This window comes from Tasmannia lanceolata, unplaced genomic scaffold (assembly GCF_043159265.1).
Source record: "Tasmannia lanceolata isolate RefF3 unplaced genomic scaffold, GAP_Taslan_0.1 ptg000013l, whole genome shotgun sequence".
Lineage (NCBI taxonomy): Eukaryota > Viridiplantae > Streptophyta > Magnoliopsida > Canellales > Winteraceae > Tasmannia > Tasmannia lanceolata.
The window spans coordinates 38114565-38131209 of record NW_027518690.1 but is presented as its reverse complement, the minus strand read 5'-3'; the positions used below and the strand labels follow the sequence as shown (position 1 = coordinate 38131209).

The window sequence follows — 16645 nt, the reverse complement described above, 5'->3', positions numbered from 1 at the left end:
TTCTCGAAATTTCGGCTGAAATTTGGTAAAGGTTGAAATTTGAAATTTTGGCAAATTTCGGTTTTGGTCACCACCAAAATCTGAAATTTCGAATTTTGGCCGAAATTTAAAACCATGTTTAGTAACCATAAGTCATACTACTTACCCCCTCGTGATGGGTATGCGACTTACCCCCTTCCCGTCATTTACCCCAAAGTGGGGTTAGTCGCATGACTCGCATACCCATTAGACATAGTAATTGGAAACAATGTAACTCTCTCTCTCTCTCTCTCTCTCTCTCTCTCTCTCGTCACAGCTAGTCTCGTGCTTAGGAAATAGGAATGGATTGTGAAGCAGGGCTTGCTTATTTCTATGATTTATACCATTCATTTAGTGGTTCTCGCTTGGTTCAAAAATCTGCTCGAGAAAATGATCCTAGCCCTCTGATCTATATAATGGCGCATAAAAGTTATATATTTACCCATACAAATACCCCTCTTAGTTTAAGTTGCACATTGGATCATCGGAAATTAGTTCAAACCAATGCGGCAAAAGTAGTTTCCTCTGAAATGGTTTACCCGGAGAAGAGTTACCCTATTGTAACTACCCTCACTGGAATAGACCCTAATATCATCCCATCCTTGAGATGCTCGTAGGAAATGATGGGACATAAATACGGCACGACTCTCAAATCTCGCCACGTATCGTCCATGCACCAATGGAGCTTAATCATCATTAAGAAAGGTGTTGATGAGCGGCAAGACCATGCGGTTACGCCATGTGTCACCTTCTCGCCGTCCAAGCCTCATCATCACAAATTATGGAAGAGATTACGCAACGAAACCAGGCGCGCCGTCAAACCAGGAGAGCAACCCAATCCTGCAAAGGAAGGTTTTCTCTCCGTAATGATGAAAAGACCCGCACGCCACCCCTTAAAAGGAGGAGAAGGGGAGGAGAAAAATCAATCCGATCTCCCTCGAGACAACCCTCTAAAGAGAGAGGCGAGGCAGTAATAGAGGAGGCCGGGAGCTTGGTCCCACTCTCCCTGTTCATCCCCTCCGACCCATCCACCCACATGCCAAAAGAAGAACCTAAGTCTTGGCCTTGGTAAACCTGATCAAACATCCACCTTTTCTTGCTGTTCTTTATATTGTTGGTCCAGAATCTGACTTGGGTGTATAAGTGGTCGTCCGAGACCCACCCCGGACCCCCCTGACCCCTCTGTTTGTGATTGCAGACCCCGCGGAGGCTCTCTACCCACCGCGCGATCGCAGACCTGGATTCCAACGCCATCATATTGGCGCCATCCGTGGGACTCGTTGAGTATTGAATGCCTTATAACGATGAGAAACCACACCCAACAGCAAGAAACAGGGGTAATGACCAGGAGCCAGGCCCAGCACGCACAAACCCACTCCTCAAATTCCAGGGAGCCAAACTCGCCACTCTCGGGCCAACATCAGCCCGCCTCCAGCACACCGCAAATGGTACCGACCATGAAAATGTTTAACGAACTCCGCCCAGAGCTACTCCAACGTTTGCCTCTGCCGGAACCTCCGGCCCCTGGCAACGCATGATCAGACGGAAACCTGTGACGAAGGCGACGAGGAACCACCGGGGGAGTGTCATCCCCGGCGAAGGCGAGTACCGGCCTGACGGACGCCCTCCCCTTCGACAAATACCCCTTTGCCTCCCACAGCTAGGGGGCACCAGCAAAATAACGGAAAGCAAGCTACGCTAAGCCGTGCCCCCCCTACCCGGATGGCTCGATTCCAGGAACTACCTCCAACTCGGACAGAAGAGGTAGCAACCTCAGCACAGCCCCCCGGGCTGGACCCGCTAGCCGACCTGCAAAGGCAAATCCGAGAAGTAAAACGGAAAATGAAAAAACCTTACGCCCACGACAAATGGGAAAGGGAAACGGCGTCCCCATTCACCTCGGAAATCTTAAAAACCCCAATGGAAGCAGGAGTAGACCTCTCCCGTTTCAATTTTTACGATGGGAGCACAGACCCTCTTGAGTTCATCCAAACTTTCAAAAGGGTAATGGCGCTCCGGGGCGCGTCTGATGGATTTATGTGCAGAGCCTTTGCCTCACTGTTAAGAAAGACCGCCAACGACTGGTACATGCGGCTGGAGCCAGACTCCATCGCATCCGTCCACGAATTCGGGAGGAAGTTCAGCGCAAGGTTCACCAACAACCGCCTCCGCCATGATCCGGTGGATGCCCTCTTAGCCTTCCGGCAAGGAAGAAATGAGACCCTAAGAGACTTCGTGTTGAAATTCAATGCCGAGCTAGCCTAACTTTCCAACGTCGACGTCCAAATAGCGGTCGCGGCACTGAAGCATGCTACCACCGACCCGAATCTCAAACTGCACCTCACCCTCAAGCCACCACGTGACCTGCAGGAACTTGAATCCAAGGCTAACAAATTCGTACGAGCGGAAGAAACATGTGAACGAGAGCAGAGCCGACCCGGCCCCGAGGAAAGAAAAAGGGAAGATGGCCGAGGGGCCATGAGGCAACGGGCCGAAGAAAGACTGGCAAGCCGGAACCCCGTCCCCGTCTTCGAAAGGCTGGGAAGCGCCCCCCTGAAGGTTCACCTCTCCCATGTCCTGCTCACTATTAGAGATCAGGGTCTCCTGACCCCTCCTAGGAAAATGAGCACGGACCCGAAGAAGCGCTCCACCCGGAAGTTCTGTGATTTCCACGAGGATCACGGCCACAAAACCGACCATTGTTTCCACCTCAGGCTCCAGTTAGAAAAGCTGGCCAAGGAGGGACATCTAAATCATTACCTCAGAAGCCCCGTCGAAAACTCGCACGAAGCCCATCACCTCGCCGACGGACCAAGAAGCAGGTGCCGGTCTCGTAGCAGGCACTGGTCCCGTAGCCGACACTGATCCCCCAGCAGGTATAGCTCCCGGAGTAGACACCGATCCCGCAGCAGACACGACACACACCCCCACCAGCGCCTCAAGAGAGGGGAGCCCTCTGAATGGCCGCCGACGCATGAACAGCCGCCTACCATTGTCGGAAAAATCAACATCATCGCGGGTGGACCCGCGGCAGGGGGACCAACAACAGCTGGTCGGCGAGCGTACGCGGAGTGGGTGTTCTCCCTGGAAATACCTTCCAAAAAGGCCCGAACGAATCCTCCCCACGAGGATCAGATCATCACTTTCTCCTCCGAAGACCTCAACGGGCTACAAGTTCCACACGACGACGCACTGGTAGTTAGGCTAATCGTCGCCAACTTCGACATAAGAAAATTTTTTATGGACACAGGGAGCTCTGTCAATGTGCTGCACCTCGGAACCTTTGAAGAGATGAAGCTGGGCGAGGGAAGACTAGGACCCGCGGAGTACTCTATCTACGGATTCTCCGGGGCATCGGTGCGGGTCAGTGGGAAAATTGACTTACCCGTAACCTTTGGAACGTACCCCCTCCAAAAGTCCATCTTGACCACCTTTACGGTCGTGGACATACCTTTCACCTACAGCGCCATCATAGGACGCCCTGCTCTGAGAGACTTGGAAGCAGTAGTTCCCACCCCCCACCTCAAAATGAAGTTCCCCACTCGAACCTGGATAGGAGAAGTTCGGGGGCAGCAGATGACGGCACGCCAATGCTACGCGGCAAGCTTGAGAGGGAGCAATGCCCCGGCCGAAAACTTCACGATCGGGAGTGAAGACCCCCGAGAGCGGGCCCGTACGATTAGAGGGGAGCCCACCGAAGAGCTAGAATCCATCCCTATAGACGAAGACCAACCAGAGAAGCAAGTCCGGATTAGTTCCTTGCTAAAAGGCACCTTGCGAGACCGAATGATTAGTTTCCTCAGAGCCAACAAAGACGTGTTTGCATGGTCCGCTCAGGACATGCCCGGTATACCCCCAGAAATGGCTGTTCACAGGTTGAACGTAAATCCGACCTTCAAACCCGTCCGGCAAAAAAAGAGGAACTTCGCAGTAGAACGCCAAACTCACATAAAAGGTGAAGTGGAGAAACTGCTACAAGCCGGATTTATCAGAGAGATCCGGTACCCCGAGTGGCTGTCCAAAGTGGTTATGGTAAAAAAGACCAGTGGGGGTTGGCGGGCCTGTATAGACTTTACAGACCTAAACCGAGCCTGCCCAAAAGACCCGTGGCCCTCCCGCGTATAGACCAGCTCATTGATGCAACATCCGGGCATGAGCTCCTCACCTTCCTAGATGCCTTATCCGGTTACAATCAGATAAAGATGTACGAACCAGACATCCCGAAAACTGCATTCATCACCGATCAGGGCGTCTACTGCTATACTGTCATGCCCTTCGGGTTGAAAAACGCAGGGGCCACGTACCAGCGGCTCGTAAACAAACTATTCCGGAAGCAGATAGGTAGAAATGTGGAGGTATATGTAGATGACATGCTGGTAAAAAGCTTGGAAGCCTCCAAACACATCTCCGACCTTCAAGAAATATTTGACACCCTACGACAAGCCCGGATGAAATTGAATCCCGCAAAATGCGCCTTTGGGGTAACTTCCGGGAAGTTCTTAGGATTCATGGTTAGCCAGAGAGGCATCGAGGCCAACCCTGAAAAGATCCAGGCCATCCTGGACATGGAGCCCCCGACAACGGCGGTAGAGGTGTAGCGGCTCGTGGGACGGATCACCGCCCTCGGCCGTTTAATGCCGAAGTCGGCGGAGAAATGTCAGCCCTTCTCTAAGCAGCTAAAAAACATACAAGAATTCAAATGGACCCCGGCCTATCAAGAAGCTTTCGACGCCTTGAAACAATACCTTCAAACACCGCCCGTACTAGCCAAACCTGAGCCTGGGGAAGAATTATTTTTGTATCTAGCCATCAGCCCTACGACGGTGAGTGCGGTACTGGTCAAGCAGAACGACAAGAGGGAACACCCGGTGTACTATGTAAGCAAGACCCTCCGCGGTGCGGAGGTCCGGTACTTGAACATAGAAAAATTCGCCCTCGGAGTTGTCAGCACCGCCCCTACTTCGAGGCCCATCCCATAATACTTTTGACTGATCAACCCCTCAGGAAGATTCTCCAAAAACCGGAGACCTAGGGTAGAATGGTAAGCTGGGCCGTCGAGTTAGGAGAATTCGACATACAGGTCCGACCAAGGCCGGCCATTAAATCCCAGGTCCTCGCCGACGTTATAGTGGAATTCACAGCCCCTGCCACGGAACCAGCAGTAATGGAGAAGACCAAGGCTGCCACCGGGCAAACGTCTCACGAAGACATGGGGCCCGGCCCGCCGGAACAGAGTGGCGAGATTCACTGGACCCTGCACGTGGATAGCTTACTAGGTAAAGCAGGACGCGGGGCAGGAGTGATCCTCCATGGCCCCGACTTATTCACAGCAGAGTACGCACTCCGGTTAGACTTCAAAGCGTCCAACAACGAGGCTGAGTACGAAGCCTTATTGGCAAGGCTAAGTCTAGCCACGGAGCTCAGCGCAGGAAAGTTGAAGGTCTATAGCAATTCACAACTGGTCGTCGAGCAAGTAAACGGGGCATACGAGGCCAAGGGACTCAGGATGAAAAGATACCTCCAGAAGGTAAAAGAGAAGCTGAAAAGAATGGGGGAAGTTGAGATTCTCCAGGTACCACGAGGCATGAACAATCGAGCGGACGCTCTGTCAAAAATGGCCTCTGAAGAAACCCCTGACTTCGGTACCGTGCTCACAGAGATACTGCTCCACCCCAGCATCAACGAGGTACAAGTCTTGGAAATTCCACCAGGACCAAACTGGATGGACCCCATAATGCGGTATCTGAAAGACGGAATACTACCCGAGGATAAGTTGGAAGCCCGATGCCTAACCGCAAAGGCCGCCCACTACGTACTCCACGGACCCAGGCTGTACAAACGGTCGTACACATGGCCATACCACCGATGCCTAGTATCCTCCGACTCGGAGTACGCACTGCGAGAGGTTCACGAAGGAATCTGCGGAGACCACGGAGGCTGGAGGACCCTAGCCCAGAAGATCGTAAGGCATGGGTATTTTTGGTCTACAATCCTCAGGGACTCCCAGGAATTTGTCAAAAAATGTAGCCCGTGCCAGAAGTTCGCTACCACCCCCCGTCGACCGGCCACCCCATACACCTCAGTGGCGGGGCCACTGCTTTTCGCCTTGTGGGGCATGGACCTGCTCAGGCCGTTCCCAAAGGCCCCGGGGGGGCACACGATGTTGTACGTCGCCATCGATTACTTCACCAAGTAGGTCGAAGTTAAAGCCGTGGTGAGGCCAAATTTGAAGGCAACAAAAAAGTTTTTCTATCATGACGTGGTCTGCCATTTCGGCATTCTGAGAATACTCGTAACATACAACAAACCCTAGTTCGCAAGTGCTGAGTTCGGCAGGTTTTGTGATAATCTGAGCATCGAACACCGTTTCGCCTCCGTAGCACACCCGCAGGCCAACGGGCAAGTGGAGGTAACTAACAGGATCCTGCTCAAAAGCCTCAAGAAGCGGTTGGGAGAAGCCGGAAAGTGCTGGGTAGAAACACTCCCCAGCGTCCTCTGGGCCTACCGGACAACGCCCCAGGAAATCGACCTCTCCAGCTTCCGCACGGAGAACTAAGACGAACATGGAAATTCAGAGCTCCTCCGAAACGCTCTCGATCTCGTGCTAGAAAAAAGAGAGCAAGCCCTCCTCCGAACTGCCTCCTACCACAAAAGGTGGCGCAATACTACAACGCCCGCGTAAAAAAACGCACGGTAAAGCCCGAAGACCTAGTACTACGGCGAGCGGAGGTATCCGACCCCCGAAGCTCCGGAAAACTCGCACCAAAATGGGAAGGGCCCTACAGGGTCATTCAAGCGCTCCGCCCCGGAGCCTACCAGCTTGAGCACCTCGACGGGGCCCCAGTCCCTCGAAGTTGGAACATGGACAACCTCCGAAAGTTTTACCAGTGAAAAGGAAGGGTAAGAGCTGTGCTTTCTTTTAAGTTATAACGAATGTTTTGTTTGTCTTCTTTTTGTTATTTCCAGCAAAGCTATGTATTCCCCTTAACAAATCAATGAAATAGCATTCCCGCCTGAGCTATGCGCATCTCCACTTTCCGGCCCATGATGTATAAAGGACCAGTAGAAAACAGGGAGTGGGACAGAGGTAGCATCTAGGTTGATTGTTTGAGAAATTAAATAACCGCAAGTGCACGGATCGTGTAAATACGGGTCGAACTCAAGGAAGAGAAATCTAGTTGTCAATCCTATTCTTGTACCGATTAGAATACTAGCTATGATATAATGTTGCCTGGAATGGACTCAGGATTTCCGTGGACTTAGACCTCGGAGCCAACACTATATATAAGCGTGTATTCTATTCAATCTAAGAATCAAATTCAACTACGATCTTGATTTACAAATCTTAATTTAGGCAAAGTGTACCAAAATTCTAATGATCTTGATTAACTACTTATCTAATTTAATTAGAAAATTAAAATTCTAAAGGCCTAAGTTAATTGAAAAAATTACGAAAGTAATTTGGAATAATGTAAAAACCTTAATTCAATATAAAAGATTACTTAGGGTTAGAATCCACCATGGGTTTGGATTAAATTGATTAATTAAAACAACTCTTGAATTGGGTTGAAAATTCGATTAACTAGTCAATAAGGAATAAGATCAAAGGGATGTCATTCCTTATAAGTAATTAATCAAATCCACTCTCCAATTTACATTGATTATATAGAACTTTATATTTGTTAATCAACAATCATTCATACGAAAGGGGAAAGCCAATGGCATGAATGATTGGGATTTTCCAAACATAAACTCCTACACAATTTTTCAATTGAGTAGATTGATTTAATTGTAATTATTTCTCCTTCCCCATGGCTTCAACTAAACCCTAAGTAAATAGGATTTAGTTACTCATGAAGAAGGGAAGAAAAACAAAAATAAACGAGATAGATGGGAGAAGAATTGCCATATAAAACTTGAAAGAAAATTAAACAAAAACTAATTACTTCTTCACTAACTTGAATTGAAACAAAATTACATCAAATTGAACTTAAAATAAATAACAAAAATTAAATAGAACTTAGTCTTTTTCTCCTCCAACTTTGGTTGCATCTTCCTCCTTCAAGCTTTAATGTCACCTTGAGTTTGAATGGTGGTGATGATGCCTTGGATTGAGAGTTGAAAAGAAAAAGAAAAAGAAAAGAACAAGAAGACCTAAGGGAGAGAGCTTGAGAGTAGTGGAGAGAAAAAAAAAAAAGAAAGAGTGTAAAGAATGTCTTCTTTTTTCCCATATGTAGCTTTCTTCCCCTTCTATTTTTATCCCCAAGAAAAGACACAACCTTGGCATCTCTTTTGTATTTTTGGCAATCACACCTGTAATTGATAATTCTGCAACTTCCACCATTTATTTGTAATGGCAAGCTTCTTCTTTCTTTTATCAGAATTTTAGCAACTTGGCACTTGCTTTGGGTAAGTTTCTGTTGACTTTTTGCCTCTTCCCTTATTTTTTACGTGGGAGAATGGTTGGGAATTTTGGCAACTTTCTCTCCTTCATTGTGGGTCCCACCTATATTATAGTGGAATCAAGTAAAACAAATTAGTAGCCACATATGTATAAAACAATCATGCATATAATGACAAAAAGAATGAGAAAATATCAAGTGGGTCCCACTTTTCATAAGACAATCTCTATTTTGGTTCAAAAATTCCCAACATGGCTACGGCTTTGCCTATTTTGAAATCAGCCATGATGTCATGCTTATCTCAACGGTTCGGATTATCCCATGGGTTGCAATATTTAGAAATAGTGAGAGCAAGTGCAAGTAGGTGAAATAGAAATGTAAAGATTTGCATATGTTTTGTAATTGCATGTGGGTCCCATAGGTATATTATATAATATATGAATCACATAGCAATTACCATTTTTAATCCAAAACCGTTGGCTGCTTTTGGAAATCAAAGTTTGCATGGTTTTTGTATAACTCTAGTGGGTCCCACTTTTTATACAATATAGAAACTTTCCAACCAAAAACGTGAAGGATTGCATGTTGTATAAACAAGCTTGCATATATGATTTTCTTTGATGAGTGGTCGGTGCATTCAAATTAGCAAGTGGTCGATGGCTTTGGAAACTTTCTATTTTGTATAAAATCATGGCTGCTATGCTAGTGTTGTCTGGATGAATGGATTGCATGCATATAAATCCGATGAATACGTGGGCTGCTCTTAGTGTTTTTTTTTCAATTGGGTACCACTTATAATATAATATATTAGAAAATAGAACACAAACGTGGGCTGATGTTGTTGTTGCATGGGAGAATGGGTCCCACCATGAATAAAAAGAAGCAATATTTACACCCCTTTTATTACTAAAGACACCCATCGCCAGTGTACATTTACACTAGGTGTCCCTGGTAATAAAACAAGGGTGTAAAAACGTGGGCTCTTATCAAGTGGATCCCACCATTTCCAAAAATCCAAGTTCGCACCCACTTTATAGAATAATCTAACCGTCCATTTTGTGGGCTTTGATGTAACTTGATTGCACTCCTAATCGTCTTTATAAAATGATCCCAACCTCCCATTTGATGATTCCACAATTGGTAGTTATTCCATGGTTGTCTTCACACGTGAATTTTTCTTTGGAATTTTATCTCTTTAGCTCCATTTATTAGGAAAATCCATAAATAACCCTGAAACACCAGAAACACACAAAATATTAGTAGCACCACTTTAAATGATAAAAATATGCATGTTTTACTACACTAGGATTCACACATAAATGTGTTTATCAGATTCACACATAAATGTGTTTTACTACACTCGAAATTTCGGCTGAAATTTGGTAAAGGTTGAAATTTGAAATTTTGGCAAATTTCGGTTTTGGTCACCACCAAAATCTGAAATTTCGAATTTTGGCCGAAATTTAAAACCATGTTTAGTAACCATAAGTCATACTACTTACCCCCTCGTGATGGGTATGCGACTTACCCCCTTCCCGTCATTTACCCCAAAGTGGGGTTAGTCGCATGACTCGCATACCCATTAGACATAGTAATTGGAAACAATGTAACTCTCTCTCTCTCTCTCTCTCTCTCTCTCTCTCTCTCTCGTCACAGCTAGTCTCGTGCTTAGGAAATAGGAATGGATTGTGAAGCAGGGCTTGCTTATTTCTATGATTTATACCATTCATTTAGTGGTTCTCGCTTGGTTCAAAAATCTGCTCGAGAAAATGATCCTAGCCCTCTGATCTATATAATGGCGCATAAAAGTTATATATTTACCCATACAAATACCCCTCTTAGTTTAAGTTGCACATTGGATCATCGGAAATTAGTTCAAACCAATGCGGCAAAAGTAGTTTCCTCTGAAATGGTTTACCCGGAGAAGAGTTACCCTATTGTAACTACCCTCACTGGAATAGACCCTAATATCATCCCATCCTTGAGATGCTCGTAGGAAATGATGGGACATAAATACGGCACGACTCTCAAATCTCGCCACGTATCGTCCATGCACCAATGGAGCTTAATCATCATTAAGAAAGGTGTTGATGAGCGGCAAGACCATGCGGTTACGCCATGTGTCACCTTCTCGCCGTCCAAGCCTCATCATCACAAATTATGGAAGAGATTACGCAACGAAACCAGGCGCGCCGTCAAACCAGGAGAGCAACCCAATCCTGCAAAGGAAGGTTTTCTCTCCGTAATGATGAAAAGACCCGCACGCCACCCCTTAAAAGGAGGAGAAGGGGAGGAGAAAAATCAATCCGATCTCCCTCGAGACAACCCTCTAAAGAGAGAGGCGAGGCAGTAATAGAGGAGGCCGGGAGCTTGGTCCCACTCTCCCTGTTCATCCCCTCCGACCCATCCACCCACATGCCAAAAGAAGAACCTAAGTCTTGGCCTTGGTAAACCTGATCAAACATCCACCTTTTCTTGCTGTTCTTTATATTGTTGGTCCAGAATCTGACTTGGGTGTATAAGTGGTCGTCCGAGACCCACCCCGGACCCCCCTGACCCCTCTGTTTGTGATTGCAGACCCCGCGGAGGCTCTCTACCCACCGCGCGATCGCAGACCTGGATTCCAACGCCATCATATTGGCGCCATCCGTGGGACTCGTTGAGTATTGAATGCCTTATAACGATGAGAAACCACACCCAACAGCAAGAAACAGGGGTAATGACCAGGAGCCAGGCCCAGCACGCACAAACCCACTCCTCAAATTCCAGGGAGCCAAACTCGCCACTCTCGGGCCAACATCAGCCCGCCTCCAGCACACCGCAAATGGTACCGACCATGAAAATGTTTAACGAACTCCGCCCAGAGCTACTCCAACGTTTGCCTCTGCCGGAACCTCCGGCCCCTGGCAACGCATGATCAGACGGAAACCTGTGACGAAGGCGACGAGGAACCACCGGGGGAGTGTCATCCCCGGCGAAGGCGAGTACCGGCCTGACGGACGCCCTCCCCTTCGACAAATACCCCTTTGCCTCCCACAGCTAGGGGGCACCAGCAAAATAACGGAAAGCAAGCTACGCTAAGCCGTGCCCCCCCTACCCGGATGGCTCGATTCCAGGAACTACCTCCAACTCGGACAGAAGAGGTAGCAACCTCAGCACAGCCCCCCGGACTGGACCCGCTAGCCGACCTGCAAAGGCAAATCCGAGAAGTAAAACGGAAAATGAAAAAACCTTACGCCCACGACAAATGGGAAAGGGAAACGGCGTCCCCATTCACCTCGGAAATCTTAAAAACCCCAATGGAAGCAGGAGTAGACCTCTCCCGTTTCAATTTTTACGATGGGAGCACAGACCCTCTTGAGTTCATCCAAACTTTCAAAAGGGTAATGGCGCTCCGGGGCGCGTCTGATGGATTTATGTGCAGAGCCTTTGCCTCACTGTTAAGAAAGACCGCCAACGACTGGTACATGCGGCTGGAGCCAGACTCCATCGCATCCGTCCACGAATTCGGGAGGAAGTTCAGCGCAAGGTTCACCAACAACCGCCTCCGCCATGATCCGGTGGATGCCCTCTTAGCCTTCCGGCAAGGAAGAAATGAGACCCTAAGAGACTTCGTGTTGAAATTCAATGCCGAGCTAGCCTAACTTTCCAACGTCGACGTCCAAATAGCGGTCGCGGCACTGAAGCATGCTACCACCGACCCGAATCTCAAACTGCACCTCACCCTCAAGCCACCACGTGACCTGCAGGAACTTGAATCCAAGGCTAACAAATTCGTACGAGCGGAAGAAACATGTGAACGAGAGCAGAGCCGACCCGGCCCCGAGGAAAGAAAAAGGGAAGATGGCCGAGGGGCCATGAGGCAACGGGCCGAAGAAAGACTGGCAAGCCGGAACCCCGTCCCCGTCTTCGAAAGGCTGGGAAGCGCCCCCCTGAAGGTTCACCTCTCCCATGTCCTGCTCACTATTAGAGATCAGGGTCTCCTGACCCCTCCTAGGAAAATGAGCACGGACCCGAAGAAGCGCTCCACCCGGAAGTTCTGTGATTTCCACGAGGATCACGGCCACAAAACCGACCATTGTTTCCACCTCAGGCTCCAGTTAGAAAAGCTGGCCAAGGAGGGACATCTAAATCATTACCTCAGAAGCCCCGTCGAAAACTCGCACGAAGCCCATCACCTCGCCGACGGACCAAGAAGCAGGTGCCGGTCTCGTAGCAGGCACTGGTCCCGTAGCCGACACTGATCCCCCAGCAGGTATAGCTCCCGGAGTAGACACCGATCCCGCAGCAGACACGACACACACCCCCACCAGCGCCTCAAGAGAGGGGAGCCCTCTGAATGGCCGCCGACGCATGAACAGCCGCCTACCATTGTCGGAAAAATCAACATCATCGCGGGTGGACCCGCGGCAGGGGGACCAACAACAGCTGGTCGGCGAGCGTACGCGGAGTGGGTGTTCTCCCTGGAAATACCTTCCAAAAAGGCCCGAACGAATCCTCCCCACGAGGATCAGATCATCACTTTCTCCTCCGAAGACCTCAACGGGCTACAAGTTCCACACGACGACGCACTGGTAGTTAGGCTAATCGTCGCCAACTTCGACATAAGAAAATTTTTTATGGACACAGGGAGCTCTGTCAATGTGCTGCACCTCGGAACCTTTGAAGAGATGAAGCTGGGCGAGGGAAGACTAGGACCCGCGGAGTACTCTATCTACGGATTCTCCGGGGCATCGGTGCGGGTCAGTGGGAAAATTGACTTACCCGTAACCTTTGGAACGTACCCCCTCCAAAAGTCCATCTTGACCACCTTTACGGTCGTGGACATACCTTTCACCTACAGCGCCATCATAGGACGCCCTGCTCTGAGAGACTTGGAAGCAGTAGTTCCCACCCCCCACCTCAAAATGAAGTTCCCCACTCGAACCTGGATAGGAGAAGTTCGGGGGCAGCAGATGACGGCACGCCAATGCTACGCGGCAAGCTTGAGAGGGAGCAATGCCCCGGCCGAAAACTTCACGATCGGGAGTGAAGACCCCCGAGAGCGGGCCCGTACGATTAGAGGGGAGCCCACCGAAGAGCTAGAATCCATCCCTATAGACGAAGACCAACCAGAGAAGCAAGTCCGGATTAGTTCCTTGCTAAAAGGCACCTTGCGAGACCGAATGATTAGTTTCCTCAGAGCCAACAAAGACGTGTTTGCATGGTCCGCTCAGGACATGCCCGGTATACCCCCAGAAATGGCTGTTCACAGGTTGAACGTAAATCCGACCTTCAAACCCGTCCGGCAAAAAAAGAGGAACTTCGCAGTAGAACGCCAAACTCACATAAAAGGTGAAGTGGAGAAACTGCTACAAGCCGGATTTATCAGAGAGATCCGGTACCCCGAGTGGCTGTCCAAAGTGGTTATGGTAAAAAAGACCAGTGGGGGTTGGCGGGCCTGTATAGACTTTACAGACCTAAACCGAGCCTGCCCAAAAGACCCGTGGCCCTCCCGCGTATAGACCAGCTCATTGATGCAACATCCGGGCATGAGCTCCTCACCTTCCTAGATGCCTTATCCGGTTACAATCAGATAAAGATGTACGAACCAGACATCCCGAAAACTGCATTCATCACCGATCAGGGCGTCTACTGCTATACTGTCATGCCCTTCGGGTTGAAAAACGCAGGGGCCACGTACCAGCGGCTCGTAAACAAACTATTCCGGAAGCAGATAGGTAGAAATGTGGAGGTATATGTAGATGACATGCTGGTAAAAAGCTTGGAAGCCTCCAAACACATCTCCGACCTTCAAGAAATATTTGACACCCTACGACAAGCCCGGATGAAATTGAATCCCGCAAAATGCGCCTTTGGGGTAACTTCCGGGAAGTTCTTAGGATTCATGGTTAGCCAGAGAGGCATCGAGGCCAACCCTGAAAAGATCCAGGCCATCCTGGACATGGAGCCCCCGACAACGGCGGTAGAGGTGTAGCGGCTCGTGGGACGGATCACCGCCCTCGGCCGTTTAATGCCGAAGTCGGCGGAGAAATGTCAGCCCTTCTCTAAGCAGCTAAAAAACATACAAGAATTCAAATGGACCCCGGCCTATCAAGAAGCTTTCGACGCCTTGAAACAATACCTTCAAACACCGCCCGTACTAGCCAAACCTGAGCCTGGGGAAGAATTATTTTTGTATCTAGCCATCAGCCCTACGACGGTGAGTGCGGTACTGGTCAAGCAGAACGACAAGAGGGAACACCCGGTGTACTATGTAAGCAAGACCCTCCGCGGTGCGGAGGTCCGGTACTTGAACATAGAAAAATTCGCCCTCGGAGTTGTCAGCACCGCCCCTACTTCGAGGCCCATCCCATAATACTTTTGACTGATCAACCCCTCAGGAAGATTCTCCAAAAACCGGAGACCTAGGGTAGAATGGTAAGCTGGGCCGTCGAGTTAGGAGAATTCGACATACAGGTCCGACCAAGGCCGGCCATTAAATCCCAGGTCCTCGCCGACGTTATAGTGGAATTCACAGCCCCTGCCACGGAACCAGCAGTAATGGAGAAGACCAAGGCTGCCACCGGGCAAACGTCTCACGAAGACATGGGGCCCGGCCCGCCGGAACAGAGTGGCGAGATTCACTGGACCCTGCACGTGGATAGCTTACTAGGTAAAGCAGGACGCGGGGCAGGAGTGATCCTCCATGGCCCCGACTTATTCACAGCAGAGTACGCACTCCGGTTAGACTTCAAAGCGTCCAACAACGAGGCTGAGTACGAAGCCTTATTGGCAAGGCTAAGTCTAGCCACGGAGCTCAGCGCAGGAAAGTTGAAGGTCTATAGCAATTCACAACTGGTCGTCGAGCAAGTAAACGGGGCATACGAGGCCAAGGGACTCAGGATGAAAAGATACCTCTAGAAGGTAAAAGAGAAGCTGAAAAGAATGGGGGAAGTTGAGATTCTCCAGGTACCACGAGGCATGAACAATCGAGCGGACGCTCTGTCAAAAATGGCCTCTGAAGAAACCCCTGACTTCGGTACCGTGCTCACAGAGATACTGCTCCACCCCAGCATCAACGAGGTACAAGTCTTGGAAATTCCACCAGGACCAAACTGGATGGACCCCATAATGCGGTATCTGAAAGACGGAATACTACCCGAGGATAAGTTGGAAGCCCGATGCCTAACCGCAAAGGCCGCCCACTACGTACTCCACGGACCCAGGCTGTACAAACGGTCGTACACATGGCCATACCACCGATGCCTAGTATCCTCCGACTCGGAGTACGCACTGCGAGAGGTTCACGAAGGAATCTGCGGAGACCACGGAGGCTGGAGGACCCTAGCCCAGAAGATCGTAAGGCATGGGTATTTTTGGTCTACAATCCTCAGGGACTCCCAGGAATTTGTCAAAAAATGTAGCCCGTGCCAGAAGTTCGCTACCACCCCCCGTCGACCGGCCACCCCATACACCTCAGTGGCGGGGCCACTGCTTTTCGCCTTGTGGGGCATGGACCTGCTCAGGCCGTTCCCAAAGGCCCCGGGGGGGCACACGATGTTGTACGTCGCCATCGATTACTTCACCAAGTAGGTCGAAGTTAAAGCCGTGGTGAGGCCAAATTTGAAGGCAACAAAAAAGTTTTTCTATCATGACGTGGTCTGCCATTTCGGCATTCTGAGAATACTCGTAACATACAACAAACCCTAGTTCGCAAGTGCTGAGTTCGGCAGGTTTTGTGATAATCTGAGCATCGAACACCGTTTCGCCTCCGTAGCACACCCGCAGGCCAACGGGCAAGTGGAGGTAACTAACAGGATCCTGCTCAAAAGCCTCAAGAAGCGGTTGGGAGAAGCCGGAAAGTGCTGGGTAGAAACACTCCCCAGCGTCCTCTGGGCCTACCGGACAACGCCCCAGGAAATCGACCTCTCCAGCTTCCGCACGGAGAACTAAGACGAACATGGAAATTCAGAGCTCCTCCGAAACGCTCTCGATCTCGTGCTAGAAAAAAGAGAGCAAGCCCTCCTCCGAACTGCCTCCTACCACAAAAGGTGGCGCAATACTACAACGCCCGCGTAAAAAAACGCACGGTAAAGCCCGGAGACCTAGTACTACGGCGAGCGGAGGTATCCGACCCCCGAAGCTCCGGAAAACTCGCACCAAAATGGGAAGGGCCCTACAGGGTCATTCAAGCGCTCCGCCCCGGAGCCTACCAGCTTGAGCACCTCGACGGGGCCCCAGTC

General features: G+C 49.7%; 1 protein-coding gene across 1 annotated transcript; it reads left to right on the top strand.

Annotated features, from left to right (window-relative positions):
* Positions 1-5056: 5056 nt before the first annotated feature.
* LOC143891214 (uncharacterized) lies at positions 5057-6214 on the top strand. Its single transcript, XM_077395842.1, has one exon. The coding sequence runs from the start codon at positions 5057-5059 to the stop codon at positions 6212-6214; it is 1158 nt and encodes a 385-aa protein (XP_077251957.1).
* The last annotated feature ends 10431 nt before the right edge of the window (positions 6215-16645 follow it).